At 42.8% G+C, this 20,226-nt stretch overlaps 1 protein-coding gene across 5 annotated transcripts in view; it reads left to right on the top strand.

The window, feature by feature from the left end:
- The window catches only part of SUSD6 (sushi domain containing 6), an 83,191-nt gene that overhangs the window by 54,463 nt on the left and 8,502 nt on the right, over positions 1-20,226 (top strand). For all 5 annotated transcript variants that reach the window (XM_014252134.2, XM_014252136.2, XM_005522546.3 and 2 more), the window contains exons 5-6: positions 16,932-17,129; positions 20,070-20,208. In XM_014252134.2, coding sequence (XP_014107609.1) covers positions 16,932-17,129; positions 20,070-20,208 — 337 coding nt within the window. The remainder of the gene's footprint in view (positions 1-16,931; positions 17,130-20,069; positions 20,209-20,226) is intronic.

Raw genomic sequence — 20,226 nt, 5'->3', positions numbered from 1 at the left:
TCTGGGCATTTTTGCCAAACCCTCTGGTAGAGTGAGCTGCTGCAAGCAGCTGCAGAGACATTAAGAGTGTAGGCTAACACAGGAGCTGTACAACTCAGAAACAGCTGTTGTAGGGATGCTATCTGTGCACTGTTTATTTTCACTGTGTCTGGGGTCTTCATTTTTTTCTGCTGGTGAACTTTATCTGGCCATAACTCTTGGTGGTTTATTGCCTCTCTACTGAATTACAGTCCAGAAGATGTGATGAGGGAAATTACAACATCTGCTGCAGGGAGAGAGAATATTTAAATGAGGAAGAAAGATTTCTTAGTTCAGGAATGCTGAATTAGCATGAGAACTTTTCAGATGTAGACCTGGTGACTGGGAGTATATGAAGTCAGTGGCCTGCACATCTGGCCTAAACTTCAGCTTCCTTTCTGGAAGAGTGCAGGGCTCCTGAAGGCCCTGTGTCTGCCAGCCTGATGTGGTGTCTGGTGCCTCAGAACTAACTGAGCCTGAATTGAGCCCTCTCTTTGGGGAGCCCTGAGCAGCAGCTCCCTGAAAAAATGACTTGGGAAAGTGCATGAGGATATGGGATGCCTTATATGTGGAGAGATGTTGTGTTTTTCTTGCAAGTGTGAGATGATCTGCTTGTGAGCTGCATCCTCACAGAAGCGGAGCTTGCTGAGTCGGTGCCTGTATGTCTGAAGTCAGGACTGACTGGCAGAGGCCTGGTGAGGACTGGGAAGGTGTAAGGCAGGTTCAGTGACGGGTTCTGTAGAGGGAGCCAGCATGACCTCTGCCCTTGCCTCTTGTGGGTTTGGGATTTTTTTTGCTAGGTTAAGGGAGTATTAGATGGGAGCACTGATACTGGGGAAGAACTGGGATTTGGGTACTTGCTTCCTACCACGTGTTCATGTGATAACGTGGGAGGCAGATCTGGGTCCAGCTGTGTGAGGATGAGGACTCTCCAGGGTGTTCTCAGCATTCCTCTGAGCTCTGGTCCCAGCTCTGAGGAACCTGGGAACACTCAGGAATTTTTCTCTTTTGTGCTCAGCAGAGCACTTCCTGTGGCATTCAGGCATGCTGCAGCAGCTTCCTCTGCTGCATTCTTCCCTGGGGAGCATCTGAAATAGACTTTTTTTCCCTGTGTAGGAACTTGAAACTGCTTTGTTCTTGCATGATTTGGGAAAGCTTATGTTGTTTCTAGCTGACAGGCTAAAAAACTTCTCCCACTGTCTTGGTTGATCTTGCTTACTGTTTCCCTTACAAAGCCTGAGTCAGGTGGTGGTTGTGAAATCTGTCTGCTAGGTGAGTGTCTGAACATATATATGCTGTGTTGACCTAGGTAGTAGAACAAATTTTATGTTCTAGGGAATCATGAACCTATAAATAAATAAATAAATCCTTTAAGTAATTACTTTGTGGGCTTTTTTAATAATCTGGCTCTCCCACCTCATCCTCTTTTTCAGAGGATCATAGAATTAAGCTATTATAATGACATCTTGCAGCATAAAATCAGCATTTCATTCTGGTAGCTCTCTGTGATAAGATGGTTTTGCAGCTCTTGAAATCAAGTTTGAAATGTCCTGGATTTGACAATTGAGACAAAAATGAGCAAGTAATAATGTAGTGGATACTATTATTATCTACTAACACAGTAGATGTAATAATAACATTTATTATGGTTATACATATAACATTTAAACATTACTGAAATGTGCAAAAACTCTCCTTGCAGTTAAATGCTTAAAAAAAACCCCCACATCCTACAACTTAAAAGTACCCAACCCAAAGAAAAACAAAACACACCTTGCAAACCTCACCTAACCACACTGTCTTTTATAGAGCTAGGTATTTGGAACAGGAGTTAAAACTATTGTCTGATGTGAGGGCATGCTGGAGCTGAGCAGGAATTTTCTCATGCATGTTTGGTGGAAGATGGCTGTGCAGAGGAACAGTAAGATTTTAGAAAGTAAGAATCTCAGGAGGGACTTGAAATTTCTCCAACTTGATGCTGTAAATGCTGTCTGGAATTACATAGGACAACAAAAAAAATGGTCTCATGTTGTTTTGATTCTTGAAGTAGTCAAGGAAACAGGGTTTGGAACAGCATCTGAAAATCAGCTAAATTGTCTGGAAGAACCTGGCCTGCAACAGTCTCTCCTTTTCAATAAGATACTGTCCTAGACATCAAGGTCTGGCTGGCAGGAAATTATAGTAGTATCAATCAGACTTGGCCTGTTGAAGTCAAGAACGGTCCAGGTAAAATGTGGTCACTGGGGTGTGATTCTTAGTGCTTTATGGAACCAAAATTCAATTGAGCGTTTTTGCACTGTTGTTACCTGTTAAATGTACATTGCCCTGAAAAATACTCCTGCTGGTTTAGCAAGAGCTGCTCTGACAGGACTAGTGATGCTGTATAGATAAGATGTAGCTGAAGGAAGCCACTTGAGAATGCTGAGCAAATAAGTGCCTCAGAACAATAAATGAAACTTAATGAAATGTCACAAATAATATAAAAAAGCCAGCTGGCACACAAGAAGCAGAACAGAGGGTAGCACTGCAAGATCTAGTGGGAAGTGTCCATGCCCATGGCAGGGGGTTTGAAACCAGGTGATCTTCAGGGTCCCTTTCAACCCAAACCTTCCTACGAAAGGCAACCCCATAATAAAGCATTGGGAGAATCCTGTTTTGTTTTATGACTTTAACCTGGCTTTTTACTCATTACAGAGCAAAGAACCTCTCTAGGTTACCAGGGAATATAAACAAGAAAGCAAAGAATATGTACAGTCTTGTATTTGTTATTGCTTAAAAGCAGTGAATTGCAAAGAAACAAGATTGAAGTTTAGTAGTCCTTGAGGAGACCTGATTTCTTTCCTGAAGATTCTGTTTTGAAAATAGTTACACTGTAGTGTTTAGGGTTGTATGTTTTGTAATTTCTTTTTATGTCAAATGAATGGAATGCTATTTCATCTTTTTGTACGTTTTTATCAGGCATCGAGGGCTACAAATGGATTCTGTCTGGGCAGTTGCTACTTCTGACCATTATTATTATCATTATTGTTACCATCATCATCATTAATATTAATGATAATATTAATATTAAATGTGTTTTCAGCTGGATATTTTGCCACGCCTGTGCTTTGATTCCAGTGGCTATAGTGGAAGTGTCAAAGGACAAATAGTATTTCAAAGGGTGAGAACTCCTTTTAAACATCTTCTCTGAACACTTTTGTTACCAGCTGTGGCAGGAGCTCGTTTTTTGAACAGTTTCCCAATCCTGGCTTGTTTCAGTTCAGTTGTGTTTACCCTTTGGGTGTTTGGGATGAGAAGCTACAAAGACAGAAGGGAATAATTCATATTTGCTAGGTATAGTTTTGGCAATTACTATTTCATATCCATTGATTTGCTTAGAGCTGTTGGTCGGGACTGGGAAAATGGAGATGAAAAAACAAACACTTTAAAATAAGTACATCTGTACAGCACAACAGTCTTCTCAAAAAGAAGGTGACTCATAGTCTGAATTTTCTATACACTGCATTTGTATGCATAATACTAAGTTGCCATTTTCTTTCCATGTACCATTTGATCCCCAGCAGACTGAGTTGGTGGAATGTGTGGGACATTGCTTGTTCTGCCAGAGCTGATCACGTCTTCTGTGACTGATAAATCAAAGTAGCAGCAGCAGCATTCCACCAGACCTTGATGCCTTTTGCTAGTCATGCTCCAGTCACAAAGCAAGGTTACAGGTAGCTTCACTGGATTTCCTCCCTTCTTGCCAAAAAATACTCTCTTATTACTTGTATTGATGGTAAATAGAGATTACATACTGAGTAGGTGTTAAGTTTCAGTGCAGGTTATACAGGGCCTGACACCACCTTTCCTACTATCACCTCCCTAGCTCTAAAATTGCCCTGACACTGTTCAAGTGTTAGGCAATTTAGGGAGGTATGTCACAGCTAGCTTGTCTCAGTAGAAGAAACTTAATTTTCTTTGAAGATGAGTTCTTCAGCTTCACTCTTAGAGCTTTTGAATTATTAGAGTTTGGATTGAGTCTGTATCAGCTGATCTGTGAAAGAAAGTGAAGCTCAGACTGGCTGAACTTGCCTAAGTGGGAGTCTGTAGGACCGGGGTCTCTGAGAGCCGTACGTTTGCCATGTGCAGTACTCCTGTCGCTGTGTAGTCTGCATGCCTCCCACTTGGAACAGGATGACTTGAGGATTGTTCAGATGGGTCTGGGCTGTTTCTTTTTTCTTTCATGCTGGACTCTGTAGAGATGTTGTTTGTGATGCTGAGCTCTCTAAAGCTGGCAGGAAAGATGACTTAATACTTCTGGATAAACTAACCACATCTAGGGTGAAAATATGACTGTGCTTAAGAGAGGCTTTCCAGCAAGACAAGGATAATAACTCTTTGCAGTTCTGCACAGTCAGTGGTAAATTATCTGAGTGCTTGTTTTGACAAGTCTCGTGATACAGATGAGTCATCCCTTAAAGGATAAACAGATCTGCCCAGATATTAGATTCTGTTATGTTCAGTGGTCCTGAGCAGAGCCAAAAGCCTGAAGAGAAATAGCATGGCAGAATGAAAAAGTACTCTCCTGTGTGTGTTGGTGTATCAGATTGGGGTTTCAGGATTGCTATCCTTGCGCACCTTTCCCTAGCAAATCTGTCAGCAGATGAATTGCAGAGGAAAAATTCAGTAACCCAGGACTCTGAGCTTCCCAGTCTGATTTCCACACAGATGAAGGTGGAACAACATTTAGTGCACAGCGCTCTCCTGTGCACAAGCCATTACTAGATCAGCCTTGGCTAAACTTCCAAATCAGTATGTTTTGGATAGGCTGAATCAGAGGCAACAGCTGCTGCTGCTGCTGAAAGGATGAAAAATGAATCGGTTGCAAAAAATTCATTAGTGAACAAAGGAGGCCTACCAGGGCAGAGCTTTAAAGTGACTTGGCTTGTGTATCTAAACTCAAAAATTATTACTTCAGAGATTGCCGTGCCCCCTTGGACTTCAGGACTGCCTCATGAGCAGACTTGTGACCATGCCAAGACTTTGTCAAGTGTTAGAGTAAACCGTAACAGAACTGGGGTTAGAAGGTGGGCATGAACTGGCCTCTAGGGTAAGGGGAGGCCAGCTGTGGTGATGGTTGATGGTGTCTGCCTGAGTTCTACCTTGTGGTGGATGGGGAGCAATGCATTCCTACTGCTGTTGGTGTTACCAGCCAAGTGATGTGTGTCATCCTCAGCTTGAGTGGCCATGCTGGAATCCACAACAGGGACGTATTTTGGGAAACTCTCATAGCAAGAACTTCTAAGGCCTTATTGGAAAAGGGAACCTGACTGCTGTATCAGGCTGAAGTTTCAGGAGTGGAAGTTTTGTAGTCATGTGGAAATCCAAAAGCAAGTTAAGTTTCCTGAGGCACTGCTAAATTGAAGGCCTTGTGTCACTTGCTGGTAGAGACAAGATTTGCTCTGCTGTGTCTTTAAAGTATGTTTCCCTGGTGTCCTCACCTAGTGTCAATAAAGGGACTGTATTCATTTTAGTGAGGTCTTCGCAGACCACTCACCTGTGTCCTATCAAAACATGGTGTCTTAAATCAGTATGAATATCATGTTATGCTGAACAGCATAGTTAGGCTTTTTCCTGTACTGTCTCATTGTTCTTGCTGAAGCATGAGATGTTTTTCATTACATCAGAGTCCCATAGTGTGTTTCAGGCTTTTATCCTAAAAAAAACACCTTATTGGTATTGCTGTATCCAAACTGAAAACCCACTTAGGAACAGACAAGAAGACAATGGGGTATATATGCAGGTTACCCCTGAACTGAGACCAGTTTTTAGTTTTGTAAGTTTTGAGAAACAAGTAAGCAGGGACAAAATGACAAATCAAAGCTGTATGAAGTAAGTTCCTTCACAGCTGTTTCTTTTTTGTAAGACCATAAAATTATTTTAGCAATTCTTATTATTTTTAAATAATGTCCTCTTTGTTGCAATATAAAATAAAATTTAGAACTGGAAGATCCAACTCTTACGAGCCCACAAGCCTTGTTACAGCACTTGCTTAATTTCCTTCTTGGAAGATGTGAAAATAATTATAGGGTGGTTGGGAGAAGGCACAGGGAGCCCGGAAGCAGCCTTGGAAAACAAAAGCAAATGAAATGTGGCTACTTGGAAAGCTACACTGTGCCCATGGGTGAGGGCAGGTTTCTGCGTTAAATTGGCTTTTTTGCAGCAACTGTACTGCGGACTCCAACTGCAGCCCAGATGCAAATTGTTTATACTGTCCTGGCAGTATGGGATATTGTAAAGTACTGGTCAGCTGCTCTTCATCTGTACGGGACATAAGTGAGCTTCATGAGCTTCCACATACAGCACCAATAACTTCATCTGTGTGTGTGTGCAGCAATAAGATTACTTTATCAGAAGATCTTAAAAGTACTTCTACAGCTGTTCCTGGTTTGCTTCCTCCTCCTTATTAATGTTTCCGGAATTAATTTATCATCCTGGCTTTGTTTAGAAGCACCAGGTTTTTGTCTTACGACTTGCTGTTATCCTGATGTCCAGAATGCCTGGCACGGATGAGAGCCCTGCTGCAGCCAGCCCTGTTTAAACATAGTGCAGAGCCAACTCTGGAAAACTTGGCAGTGTTAGTCTGGGAGCCTGTCAGGCTGAATCACTCAGGAATGCATCTGAGGGGACCACATTACAGGTGGGCTTATTACAGGGAAAATAATACAGTTGTCACAGTGAGTAGCACTCTTCTAGAGAGGCAGATGTGCTGCTGGAGTGCAGTTGTGTTTGGTTGCTGCTTTCCATCGCCAAAATCTTCCTTTCACAGATGTGGTTTTTGTTAGACCTGGAATTTGTATCTCTGGTTTTCCAACTGCCTAGCATACAGCAGAGTCTGTCCTGTTTTGGAGGGGAAAAGGAACTTGAAAGGTATAATATTTATTTCTCTGCCAAAATATCAGTGACACTGGGAGTTCTTTAGCTGAAGCAAGGCTTTCTAAGGGGCAGAGAGAAGTATGTTTTATATCCAGACAATCTGTAGCACTGTAGAAGCACAAGTGGCAGTTTCATATAGCCTAAACATTTTGACTCTTGTAGTACATAAATATAATTTGCATTTTAGAGTAAGCTTTGATGCTAATGGTTTTCTTTTTAGGAGATAGATAAACTACTGGGGGTAAAAAAAAATCATATTTCTAATAGAAAGACAGACAAGACCCATAATTAATGTTGCACTAGCAGGCTTCCTCCATGGCTGGCTAATCACAGCTGAGTGTTAATAAGCATAGAGTTTTTTTAAATACTGTTGTAATGTGTTAATTAAGATAATTCGTCTCCATGTGTCTCTTGAGTTACCAGATGGCGACTGCATTGGTGGAAAGCTGCAATTAGTCTTTCTTTCTTGCTTTTTCTTCCTCTGCCCTAAGGGGAAAAAAAAAAAGAAATAAGAAAAAAGAAAAAAAATATGCAGCTTTACTGTGTATGTGATGGCTATAAGGAGTGCCTGTTACTGTACGCATTTTAAGAGCTTGTGTCTAATTATATAAATGCACAACTATATGATTATATATACAAATCTCTTTGCTTTGGTTCTTCTCATTTACCCACATTATGACATTAAAGAAAAATAAGCCTCCTCTTCAGAGTATGTCCTCGCTGAGGAAACTGTAATTTCCCTGTGAAGACTCCAGCCCTGCTCAGTTTGGTCTTCTGTCTTTGACTTCAGAATAAGCTGCATCTGGAGTCAGTGAAGACAGAGAGCTTATTTTTCAGTGGACTTTGGCCTCTGCTTAATACACAGAACCCAAAAGAGGGTTATGTTTTGCAGTGTGTTTTTAGGAAGGCTTAAAATATTTTAGGGGCAGGGTCAGTAAGAAGTGTGTGCACTCACAATGGAGGCCTTTTATTGACTTCTGCCTCCTGTAAGTTAAATATAAAGAGGTCCTTTAGCCTCAGCTGTTGTGACCAGGCCCCGGTAGCAGCTGCTGTATCGGGTTTGCCCCTTTGGGAAATGACCCATCTGCTCATGTGCTAGAGAAAGCCAGAGTGCTGAAAACGAGAAGATGCAAAATCTGTTCTCCTGCTTCCTATCCCCACCTCCTCCCCAGAAATTACAGACCAGTGGAAAACCTGGGCATCTGGTAATCGGTGTTTTACAGAGTGCATCCTGTCTCCAGCTAGAAACACACCAAGTTGTCAACTGTTGCCAGCTGGCAGAGGATGGCTTCAGTCTGGGTCCCTTTTCACATGTTCTATCTGCAGCTACTGTGTTTGTATAGCTAAAACACACAGGTACTTTTTTACTGGTGGGCAGTAAACCATAAAAGCCCACTAATACCTTGAGCTACCTGAAAGAGGAGAAAAACGTGCTTCGCTTCCACCAGGAGAGACCTACTTGTCCTCTAGGGAAAAGGCTTTCTAATGACTGCAGCACACATTTGTGTTGAAATTTCACTGTGTGGGCTAAAAAATGCTCTGAAGAGGGTAAAATCTCAAATATTATTCCCAGATCAGGTCATTGTGCTTCTTGGAGCCAGCCTGCCAAGAGAAACCCTGGTCTAAAGCATGTGGCTCTTTGTGTTCAGCACAAGCCTGCTGTTAGGAGCAGTGACGTTTGTCCCTGAAATACTTGATGAGCCATTTCCTAGCCTAATATTAATCCAGGCTCTCTGCCTGCGAAGGACAATGCAGGAGCAGAGGGTGCATAGTGGGAAGCTGCTGTGTTGAAAGCTTCTGAGTACATCCAGGCAAGCATGATTAGTTGGAAACCTGAAGGTATTTAGTACTCAGAAGTGGAGCTGGCACTCTTACTGGAAAATGTGGGTGGGGGTGACTGCTTTTCTATCTACCACTAAAGCACATCCCCTTGTCGTTGCTTTCTCGATGGGAAGGAAGGTGTGGGTGGAGACCGGCAGTGCTGTTGATCAAAGCTTATCAAGGTGCTTTTTCTCTCCAGAGCAACTGCCTAGGAAGTGTTTAGTTTGACATAGATACTCTAAAAGGGGTATGAAATGGTAACAGACTTGCTTCTCACTAGAACTGAGCTGCTGCTGAGGGAGGGGCTGCCAAAAGTGGCTTCTGCTGTTTATAGGCTGGTTTGTGTGTACAAGGGAAGAGAGGAAAAACAACGAGGTTGTCTCTCTGGATTTCACACTGAAAGCAAAGCTGGCTAGTCATCTTCCTCCATCATTTTCCGATCTGCAGAAAGCTCCTGGAGCCAAACATCAGTCCTGTCTCAGACAGAAGGAAATCAGTGTGACTGAAGACCCTGGTTTAAGAAGAAAAAATCCTTACTGAAAAAGAAGCTTGTGGAATTTTTTTGTTCTGCAATTACCCTGTTTTCCCCCTGTTCCCCCAGAGAATGACATAGCAGAAGATTGGGGTTAGAGGGACATGACAAGTAGCGGTATGTTCTTTGAATAAAATAGGTGTTGTTTTTTTTTAATCTTTTTTCTTCTCAAGGCAGAAACTACCTTTAGCCTAGACTATGCAGAGCATAGTGGATAAAGCTGTCACAAGAAAAGCAGCTAACGTGGACAGTGAATTTCCTGTCTGATAGTTCCAAAGGGTTTATAAAATAAGTGCTTGTTGTTGAAAATGGCACATATGACAGTTGGATGTGTGCCTTTAGTTTTGGTGCTACTTTTCATGGTTTTTTCTCTCAGTAGGTGCACAGTGGGGTTTGAATTCATCATACACTAGGTAAGAATCTGTCATATCTTAGCAAATGTGGAAGTGTTTGAGAGAATGTCTTCTCTGGGAAGAAAATCTACACTGAAAAACAAAAAAAAACCAAAACCCAAACCCCAACAAACACACCAAAACAAAACCAAAAAAAGACCCAAACCAATCCAATTTAATTAAAGTTAGTTGTAATGTGTTCTGTTAGGTGTAACCTGAGGCGTTGGAGTCTGTCTGCAGCACTGGGAGGCTGATGTGTTCCTCTGTTGTTGCTGAAGAAGCTGCTAAGTCAGCTCTGCGCTCTGGCTGACTACCCTGCTGTGTGGCTAAGGACAGCACTGACACTATTATCTGGTTGGACCACATTCGTGCTTCTCTGAGTACTGGTGACAGAAGTTGGGACTATACCCAAGAACTGGGCAAAGGGAGGAGTAAATTCGTTCCTTATTCCCTTACTAAACAACCAGATTAGCAGAGAGGCTGGGTAACGCCCTGCTGGCAAGAGCTGAAACTCTGCAAGGAGAGAAAGTGTCTCTTCTCCTATTAGCAAATATGGCCAGAGCTCTTGTTAGGAAGCAGCTGAATGCATTTGCTAAGGCCAGACCAATGTTCAGTGTCACCTGTGAGTGGGATCTGTGGGCAGCACTCCACTAGAATTGCCAGACCTTGTAGAAGCTGAAGTGGGCATTTTTGCTGCTCCCTGGCTTGCACTTCTAGCCTGCTGACTGCATCAGGCTGTCACATTTTTATTGTGAAAAAGCATTGTGTAAAAAAACAAAACATGAAGCCCTGTGTATGAATTTGCATGCAAATAGCAATAGATAAAAACCCCACTATTATTATTGCAAGCCCTTTCAGGGCACTAACTGGAAAAGAACTGTGAATCTGGCTCTGTTGTTTTCAGCATGGTGTTAAATCTGGACCTCAGGTCTGAGATGCTGAAAATGCACCACCTCTGCAGAAGGTTTCAGATGGAATTAGTATTTCAGACCACCCATTTAGCTGTGGCAAGACTCAGATTGAAGGTGGGAGTAGAGAGGGAAGGCTACTCCCCTAGAGTTTGGGGCTATTTGGAAGGTCCTTGTCAGAAATCAGTAATAGCTTTTGCAGTTCCCTCAGTCTTACTGAGGTGATGTACACACAAATTATCCAAGCTGTAAATGGAAGTCTCTGTAGCAGGGACGAGTAACTGGAAGATGGGGATATCTTGTGTTTATCTGGGGTGCTTTTCTTGATATGCCATTTTTAAGGCTGGTGGCAAGTCCTGTCTGAAAGAATAAAGGTGGCAGTGTTTTGGAGACTTGGACAGAGAAGTTCTCCTTTCCACTGTGGAATGTGTTGAAGCATAACTTGTAAGAGAGTGAATAGGAAATGACTGTGACCAGGAGGAAACCTTCCTGTGTGACAGGAGATAGAAGAAAAGACAAAAAGGTGGCAGGCCTTGAGGCAAGCCAACCTATTCCACAGAAATCCTGCTGTAGAGCAAAGTAGTACAGAAAAGTTAGGATGAGGCTTCAGGGGAAACAGCATGAAAGAAATGGCATGGCCTCTAGCACTGGGACAATTTAATTGGGTGCTTCTGTGTTCTGCTTCAGAGAGATGTTTGCTCACCAGGTAAGACCTGCTGACATGAGACATCATGACAAGTTTAACCAGACTAGCCAGGGGAATATTTATCTTGATTAGAAGGGTGGTTTTTGTTTGTAGGATGTTTTTCTTCTGTGAGTCTTGATAGCATCTGTTAAATGGAGTAAATGTTGTAGATGAAGAAAGAGGTAGTACTGAGCTTAGCATCTTCCATTTCTAGTTTCCACATCACACAAAAACTGTGGTATGTCTAAAAGGCCAGGAGGTGTTAACAGTATCCAAGCAGGGCACAAGCTCAGGGCATCCAGCAGAGCAAGCACAAACGGCTTCCAGAGTGCTTCAGTATAGACCTGTAAGGCTCTCCACCACTGCTCAGAGGATAGTCAAACCTGCTAGAGCACTTGTGTAGTCAGTGAGGGATTTATCTGAGGCTGAGTCCAGCTTCCTCCTGAAGTCACTGGAATTTGGGCCTGATTCATGTAAAGAGGAACTCTATTTTGTCAAAACTGTTCCTGTTCTAGTTTTAGTGACCTTTGTGCCCTGCTGTGAACTATTACTGGATGTTCGGTGCAAAACATCCTATTGTTAAGTGATGCTATACGCAATTGTCTGCCCACGTAAGGTGAGCAGTGCCGTGGCTTGTTCTCCCTCAGTTCCCAACTTAGAGTTATGCTTTGGCAGATCATGGTTAGAAGGGGGTTTTTGTTTGCTTGCTTGCTTGGTTGGGTTTGTTTTGGGGTTTTTTTTGGTGGTTTTTTTTGGGTTGTTGGGGGTTTGTTTTGTTTTGTTTAGTTGCTTGTTTGGATTTTGTTTTGTTTTTGTCATAAGAATGCATTTTTTATAAGGAGGATTGGATTTTCATCTCTGTGTAGTCAGACTGCCCAGTAAAACAGGTTAGTGACTGAAAAACGGTTCAGGTGCTTGGTGCAGAAAAGAGAGGTGTAAGACCCCTTATAGAGTTCATGATTCTTACTGATTGAAAAAATAAAGAGACAGTTCCAAAACTGTAGAGAGATCTTAGACTTCTGTGTGGTGCTGTGCCTGTGCAAGTCAGATTGAAGTATGATTTAATCTTTCTTTGTATGTGTGAGTGGAGTGTATTGTTCTTTGTCCTTGCCACAACAGGCTCATCCTGCTGGAGCTTTGTAAATCTTCTGCTTATCTGTGAATTTCACTCTGTGATCAAGGCTCAGCTGTGCTCCTGTGGTTTATGTTCTGAGCACTTAAACCCCTCACTTTTGTGTCAGCACACAACAGACCACATGCTTCCATCTGTGGCATTGTATATGACCATGGCTCAGTGTCTTTGTTACATTATGCTGGAAATGCTTTTAGTTCTGCATCAGGTTGGCATTCAGGACCACCACTCAGCTTTGACTCAGCCAGGACATGAAGGAATCATTTCATCCTTTGGTGGTTAGATTAATCAGTTTGGCCAACAGACATCTCTTACTGTCTCTAAATGAAGCTGGATCCCAGCTCCTCACAGCTGTCTGTGAATCTGGTGAAAGAGGAAGGAAGTGAGGCTTGCTTCTTGAAGGAGAGTCACAGGAAAGGGGGCTGGTGAAGGTACAATGTCATATTGCTGCTACTGCAACAAAAAAGAGGTTCCTTAGTGTCGTGGTGGTTATTGTCAAGCTGGTGACAGCTATTCAAAGAATATCAGAGCAGTTAAGCCTCATTGAAGGAGGACAGTATTTTTTCATGTGACCAAAAAAAGAAAAATACGGTGCTTATAGGTGATTTGGTGGGACACTGAATGGAGGTGCATACTGGCTTAGTATTTTTCCATTTGCATATTAAAAACTGTCTGTCTGTTTATTATCTAGTGTTTATTATCTAGTAGGAATGGCTTTTTCAGAAGCTCCAGTGCATAACTTAATTTCTGGCTGTCAGTCTGGAAATGACAATTTCTTTACCTCTGAAGGGAGTTCAATGATGTTCTAAGTCTTTGGACTTCTGTTTCCTTCCTGTTTTCCAGCAGCATATGCTGGCAGAGAGAGAGCTCTCTCAGGAGATGTCATAAGCTTCAGTACCTCCTAGAAACAGGGCCTTTGGGAGTATTTGCTTCCTTTGCACAAAGTGGAAAAATGCTTAAATCCTATTTCTGTGCATCCTGAAAGCTTGATGAATCAAGATCCTGTCAATAGTTTTGCAAGCCTAGAATGTCAGTAACCCCCTAGGAAGTTGGTAACTTCTGTAACTCGGCTCTCTTATTCTTCCCTCCCTGGCATGAACATTCATCTTAACATGTCTCACAAGCCCTGGGATACTTCCAAAAACATGTGTTTCAGGGAGGGAATTGATGAAATTCCTGCATGTATCTTTCTGTTCCCAGTACTAAACCATCCCAACACAGCCATGCTCCAGAGTGGTAATAAACAGTTCACACAGGCAGCTCTTCCCGTGTGCCTGCCCCTTCTGGCCACTAACCATAGCCAGGAGGGGGCTGCTCTGGGTGTGTGTCCTGGCAGCAGTTGGTACTCAGCTTTTTTCACCTCTGAAGTGTCAATGGTTTATTCTATGGACAGCAGTGAATGGGATGCTCTGCCTGGTTCTGTACTGCTGTGAACATACCAGTGCTGCAAACTTGGGGTGTAAGCTTTGCTGCTGGGGACATGAAGGGTTGTGCAGAATCAGACTTGTACTTTTTCTTCTATTGGCCCCAGTTTAGAGTGCATGTATGGAGGTAATTGAAGAAACCCATTATGGGGAGTGTGAAAGCTTAGGAAGCAGGTCATTGCATTGTCTGTTCCAGGCATTCTGGATGCCTTTCTTCTGCTGGATGGGGCCCTGGTTTGCAGAGGTGCTGCATTCTGTCAGAGATGGCAGGGAGAGAGAGCTGGTCCAGTAGGGAGCAGAGGTATTTGTCTTTCTCAGTTTTTCAGGTACCACCACTCCATCATCTTACCCACCCAAGCCTTCCCTTCAGCAATTTTCAATGCCATCCACACTGTCTACTAGACCTCCCCAAAGCTGCAGGCTCTGAAAATCTTTGTTCCCCTGAGGCTGCCTTAGAAAGGACAGCCCAGGATCAGCTCAGTCGTGTTGAGGGTGGAGGGTGTTGATGTTCTGGCTGCCTAATCCTGACATTTTTTGTCTATTTCCTGGCACTCAGGCAGTGTTCTTCCATCACAGTGAAGATGACATTTTAAAATACTTGTGTGCGTGCTCCTGGATGATGTGATGATACATGAAGGTTGGGATTAGAGGAAAGGGGAGGTGGCTAATTCTGCAATCCCTTCCCTGTGAACAGGACAAGTCAGGCATAACTGACTGAACACACTTACCAGCTGCTTCTCTCCTGTCCAAGTGCTCTGTGGAGGTGAGGAGGAATCCACTTTGCAGTTACATAGCCGTGCATCTCCTGAAGACCTTACCTGAGAAGGCCAGATCAGGGATCTGAAGCTGCCTGATGTGGGTGGTGTTTCCAAGCATTTGAGAGTGCTATTGCAGTGTGAATGAGTGCCTGTTTATGTTGCATGGCTAATTTTTTACATAACTGAGAAATCTTATCGGTGTAGGTGGCACTTTATGATAGAAGGGGAACCAACAGTGAGCTAGGAGGGCTCCTAAAGCTAAAAGGGCTCCTAGTGCAGTGGCCAGGCTTACACATGGGCATAGCTCAGGAGAACAGGGAACTGTGGGACTGAGCTCTTTGCTGCAGTCAGCAGAAAGATACTGTGCATGACTCCCAAGCAATTCCAGGTACTTGCTATGGTATAAAAAGGTGTAGGGAAATTGTCCTGTCTGCTCTTGAGTTTTGGCAACTGCTGCGGTGACACTGGCTTTTACCTGCAGCTCTCCACCAGTGCCAGGATAAGTAAGTGTTAAACTGCTAAAAATATCTCTGGTGCTCAAATGGTTTTGCAGTTTAGTCAAAAACCTCTCCTGGACGCAGAATGTGAAATGTGTTGTTAATCTGTTGCTTTGTCTGATCCCAACTGCCCTGAGATGTTGCATGGGCTCACAGTGAAAGGAAGTTTGGCCTCATAAGGTGCAGGATTAAAACACTGGTTACAAAATTATTACAGAAAGAAAAGGTAAAAAGCATAGAAGAGGTAATAGTTAAAACTCATGAGGCACAGGACAGTGGCTTCTCTGAAGCTTATTTAAGAATAAATCTCCTCAAGAACAAAGTCCTTTTGAAAAGCTGCTGCTTAGATTCCTGTTAACCTTTTCTGAAGAAGCAAATTGAATTGCAGTTATAAAGCTGGCAGAACTTATACCAGAACATTTTTAGCTTCAGTCAGCACTTCATCTCAGGGTTTATTAGCATTTACAAGCACTACCTGTGCTGCATTCTCACGTGTTTAGGTTCAAGAGTCGTTTGCACTAAGGCAATGTGGCAAATTTTTCTTTTGCTTCCTAAATCTTGCTCAAAATCCAATTACTTGAACTTTTCCCAGCTGTTTGTTGCTGTTTGTCCCCCAGTTAAGAGGGTCACTTAGAGGCAGAACATGAGAATGTGTGCTCTGGGGTTTAAGGACAGGCCTGGGTTACCATGCTCTGATGGAGCACCCTGGGTGGCTTGACTGATTCTCTATGCCCCAAAATGTCTCAAGAGGGATCTATGATGTATTTTCTCTTATTAAGTCTGGGAAGCTGATGTGAATTTGAAGGGAAAAATCTGGATTTCTCCATCTTTCAGCCAGGCAGATACATGTTGTCAGCGGAAGTGATTTGGGCTGTGCTGCAGGGTCATTGTGACCTGCCAGAAGAGAGGAAGTTCTGAGCAAGACAAATATCCTGTTTTCAGTGTAGTTTCCTCAATTTTGGCTTGTTGAAAATTCTGCAAGAAAAGTTCTGGCATGTGTCAGATACCACATGTGCCTATACCTACTAGTCAGGGTAATGGAGATTCAACACTCCAGAGTTCACACAGGTAAACAGAGAGGGTTTTTTAGAAATGTTTTCATAATACACTGAATTCCTTTTTAAAAGTAAACTAGAATATTTGGTCCTAGGAGAAGTCGTCTTGAGATGATCAAGTCCAACGTTTGATGTAACGCCATCATGTAACTAAACCATAGCACTAAGTGCCATGCCCAGTTATTTCTTGAACACTTCCAGGAATGGTGACTTCATCATCCCCTGTGCAGCCTGTTTCAACACCTGACCACCCTTTCAGTGAAGAAGTTCATCCTACTGCAACAAAGCTCTGTTGCCAGTCTTGTTGGTGGCATATCTGTGTAAAATAGTCAAAATCTGTGTGCTTTTTCTAAGACTTCTAGGGTGCCTTATGGTGGGGCAGGTCTGCACCTTGACACTGTATACCCATAGTACAGAGGGGTTTTTGCATTCCTCATTCCTTTCAATAGGTCTCCTGCCAGACTAATAAGAAAGCCTGGTTCACCCCAGTCTCTAGTGAACAGCTGTAGGGAAAGGATAGCAGTAAGGATTTTCTGGGCCTCTCTCATGTGGAATCTGTGTTGTGTCACTGTTAAAAAGTATCACCAGTTTGCTGCTTGCCAGTTGGACTGTACTACTGGGATAACAAAGAATATTTAACAATCACAGAAACTATCAGGGGTGTTCTCTGCCATCCTAGTAGTTTCCTAGTTTAGTGGACATTTGTAAGTGGAAGCCTGCCTATGTTTCATATTTATTGTGTAATAGATGTCTTTTGTCTAAGATGTCCTTCATGATACTTTCTTTTTTTCCAGATTGCCCCCAGCCACCACAACCGGAGAATGGAGGCTATAAATGCCACCCTAGCCCCTGCAACAACCCTCTGACTTCAGGCAGTGTCATAGAGTATCTGTGTGTTGAAGGTTACATGCTGAAAGGAGATTATAAATACTTGACCTGCAAGAATGGAGAGTGGAACCCAGCCATGGAAGTCAGCTGCAGGCTCAGTCCAGGTGAGTGCTCCCTGACTCTAGAATTGCCCTTGCATTGACTTTCCAGATTATCCTTAAACACTTGGTGTGATGCTGAGGAAGTCCATATGGCTGTCTCTCGTTGCTCCAGCAATTTCATAAACGTAGCTCACAATCATGACTCATTCTTAAAAACACCTCTTCAGTAGCAGCCCATTAGATGCAGACTTAGAGTCCCTAATAAAAGGAGAAAAGCCATGGAGAGGAATATAAAGTAGGCAGCTTGTAACTTACGTGGAGCCTCTTACCTTGAGGTTCTCATCCCAGTAATGCTGGAAGCCCTAACAGTAACATTTTCCATGCTGTCTGGTTTTCCTTGATGATTTTGACAGTACATCTCCCTCAGAGAGTTTGCACACACGTGTTTGTGTGTGTGTGTGTAGAGTCGTTCTTCCTTGCCAACAGGTTAAGTAGCTGTTGGTTTCCTGTGTCAAAAAGATTGATGGTGCTGCTTTTCACTGTGCTGGCCAGAAAGGACATTGCTGACAAATGGTTTCTGCTTCTCTCCAAATGGAAGTAGGCAACTTTTGTTTTGTGTCTCTCCCAGCTGAACAGGAATTCCTCCATCAAACCAGCAAAGTAAAAAGATTTGCAGGAAAATTTTCATTGTACAGCTCTTAATTTGTCTACTTCTCTTCTGGTTTTAACAGTGAGTATATTGGATAAAGGGAGAACTCCCTCCCCTCTTCTGGGTGGGCTTGTTGATAGAGCCTTACTACTCAGTCATCCTGAGCCAGCAGGAATTGTGTCTTCAGAATTGTGTCTCACAATACATAAAGCAAAATGTGTCAGCTTAATTGGAAAGAAACAGGAAGAAAAAAACATTACCTTCATCAAGCTCTTTATGGAGCTCACTGCATACCTGTGATCTCTGGAACATCCTGTCCTGTCCCAAAGACAGTGTCTTTTCAGTGTCTCTGCCACTCCAGTAGCCCCTTCCTATGATGTACAAGGAAGGATCTGAGAGTTTACCTGGCAGCAAATAGATCCTGAAGAGGTTTTCCAAATTCAGCTTAAACTTCCTTTCCACAGTGATCTCCCTTCCCTTTCTGCGCCCAGGCTGGAGAGCAAAGCTGTGCTATTGCACATAGAGTTCCCTGAGTAGCATTCCTGCATGGTGACACTTGGTCTAGCTTAAGGATTGTGTTGTGATGAGCAGAAATCTCTCAGATTGCTTTAGCATCTTGAAGGGTCAGTGGCATTATCAAAAATATGATGCCTCAAAAGTCTGACCCAATGAAAAAGCCGTTGTTTTCACAACACAAGCTCTGAATCAACTGTTCAGGGTCAGAGGTAGCTAACTCTTAACTCTAGTGGATCTCTTTCAAATAGCTCAAAGAAGGGAAAGGAGGTGGGAGACTCCAGAAAGGCAGTTAACATGATTGGTAAGATCCTACCTGCTCCATATGGGATAAATTAAGTCCATAGCAGTTATCATGTGTTTTGTGTAGCTCTGAGCCTGTCAGCCCTGTAGCCTTTTGGCAGTTTATTGTATGGGTTAGTAACATTTTTTTTGTCATATGAGATGGTAAATATTCTGGAATACACCCTGGATAGTGAGCAGTTTGACAGTATCATGTACTGGTGCTGAAAATGGAGCATCTCTACTTGCCTACCCTTGTTCCTGTTAGAGCCCTAAGAAATGCTGAAAGTTAAAATCCTTACTCAACCCTATTTGCCATAGGGAAAAATGTGCTAGTCACTGTTTTTTTCCTGGGGAGAGGTCAAGGTACTTCTAAAAGATTTCAAAGAAACAAGTTCAAAACAACTAAACCAAGTAGGTTTGACCCGAAGAGATAATGCGGAAAATTGCAAACTAGGTTTCCATCTTAAATTCCTGTTTTGGGCGTAGATTTCAGGCTGTAGGCTTAAAAATAATCCTCCAGCTCTTTTTTTTTCTGTTTACCTGTTGCTCTTCCTCTCATCCCTTATTGCATGTACTGAATTCCCTCTGCAGTTTGAGTCCTGTGCTCCTGAAGAAGGTGTTGCATGTAGAAAGAGGAACTGAGGAATCACATAAATCAAATATGCAATTCATTGTAGTATTTGCTGATGGATAGGTGAGGCTTTTCAGATCTCTACCAAAGACGAAAATTAGGTACAGAAACAACACATACAATTATTTCCTCTAGGCAGGTGAAAGGACTAGTGTAGCCTTCTAGGCATGGTATGCAGTGCTCAGCAATGCTACTTCCAAGCCATTCTCTCTTCACTCCCACTTTATTCCTGCACAGGTCCTTTAAAAGCCAAATTGATTTTCATAGAGTCACACAGCACAGCTGCAGAAGGGTAGGAAAGAGTACTATGAACAGGACACATGTATCTAACCCTGAAAACTCAGCACCCTGAAACAACATCTGCATTCCTTTCTCTGTCCTCTGGTATATGTTTGTGTGAGAGAGAAACTTAATCTGTGTCTTAATTATAATAAGTGCATAATAATAATCAGCTAGTTGACTTCCACACCTCTTTGCAAAGCTGTTAAATTAGTTGAGAAAAAATGTTTTTTTTGAACTTTTTCTATTGTTTGGACTAAAATAAGCTGCTTATTGTGCTAGACTATTATTGGCCTTGTTGGTGATATCATGACATTCTCTAGCTTTTGCTCAGGCAGATCTATATATAACATGACCCTTACCCCCACCTGTCAGTTCCCATGGCCTTCTTGCACTGCTTTTCCGCTTGTTCTGTGTTTTTCCAAAGGATCCCTGTATGTGCCTGTTTGATTTTGGGTTCCATTTACAGCTGATGGAGAGGTGTCAGCTTGAGCTGCAAACTGAGATAGGTGGTGTGTCTTGCCTGTATGGGAAACCTGGCCTCCTTACACACATAGCCAGGAGTAACTCCTGAGGAGCAGTGTGAATGTTTTTCCTTCTCTATAGCAGTTACTCATTTTACCTTGTGATCCCCTTCATTTTGTAGAAAAGGACTCTCCTCCGACAATTGGAGTGCCCACGCTGTCTATAGTAGCCTCCACAGCGAGCTCTGTTGCCCTGATTCTGCTGTTAGTTGTGCTGTTTGTTTTGCTGCAGCCAAAGCTGAAGTCGTTCCATCATAGCAGGTGAGTGTAGTTGGGGCT

This window comes from Pseudopodoces humilis, chromosome 7 (genome assembly GCF_049639895.1).
Source record: "Pseudopodoces humilis isolate 2021_Gansu_Grassland_sample_001 chromosome 7, ASM4963989v1, whole genome shotgun sequence".
NCBI classification, from domain to species: domain Eukaryota; kingdom Metazoa; phylum Chordata; class Aves; order Passeriformes; family Paridae; genus Pseudopodoces; species Pseudopodoces humilis.
Note: the sequence above shows the minus strand (reverse complement) of the source record. Positions and strands in the feature narration are given on the sequence as shown.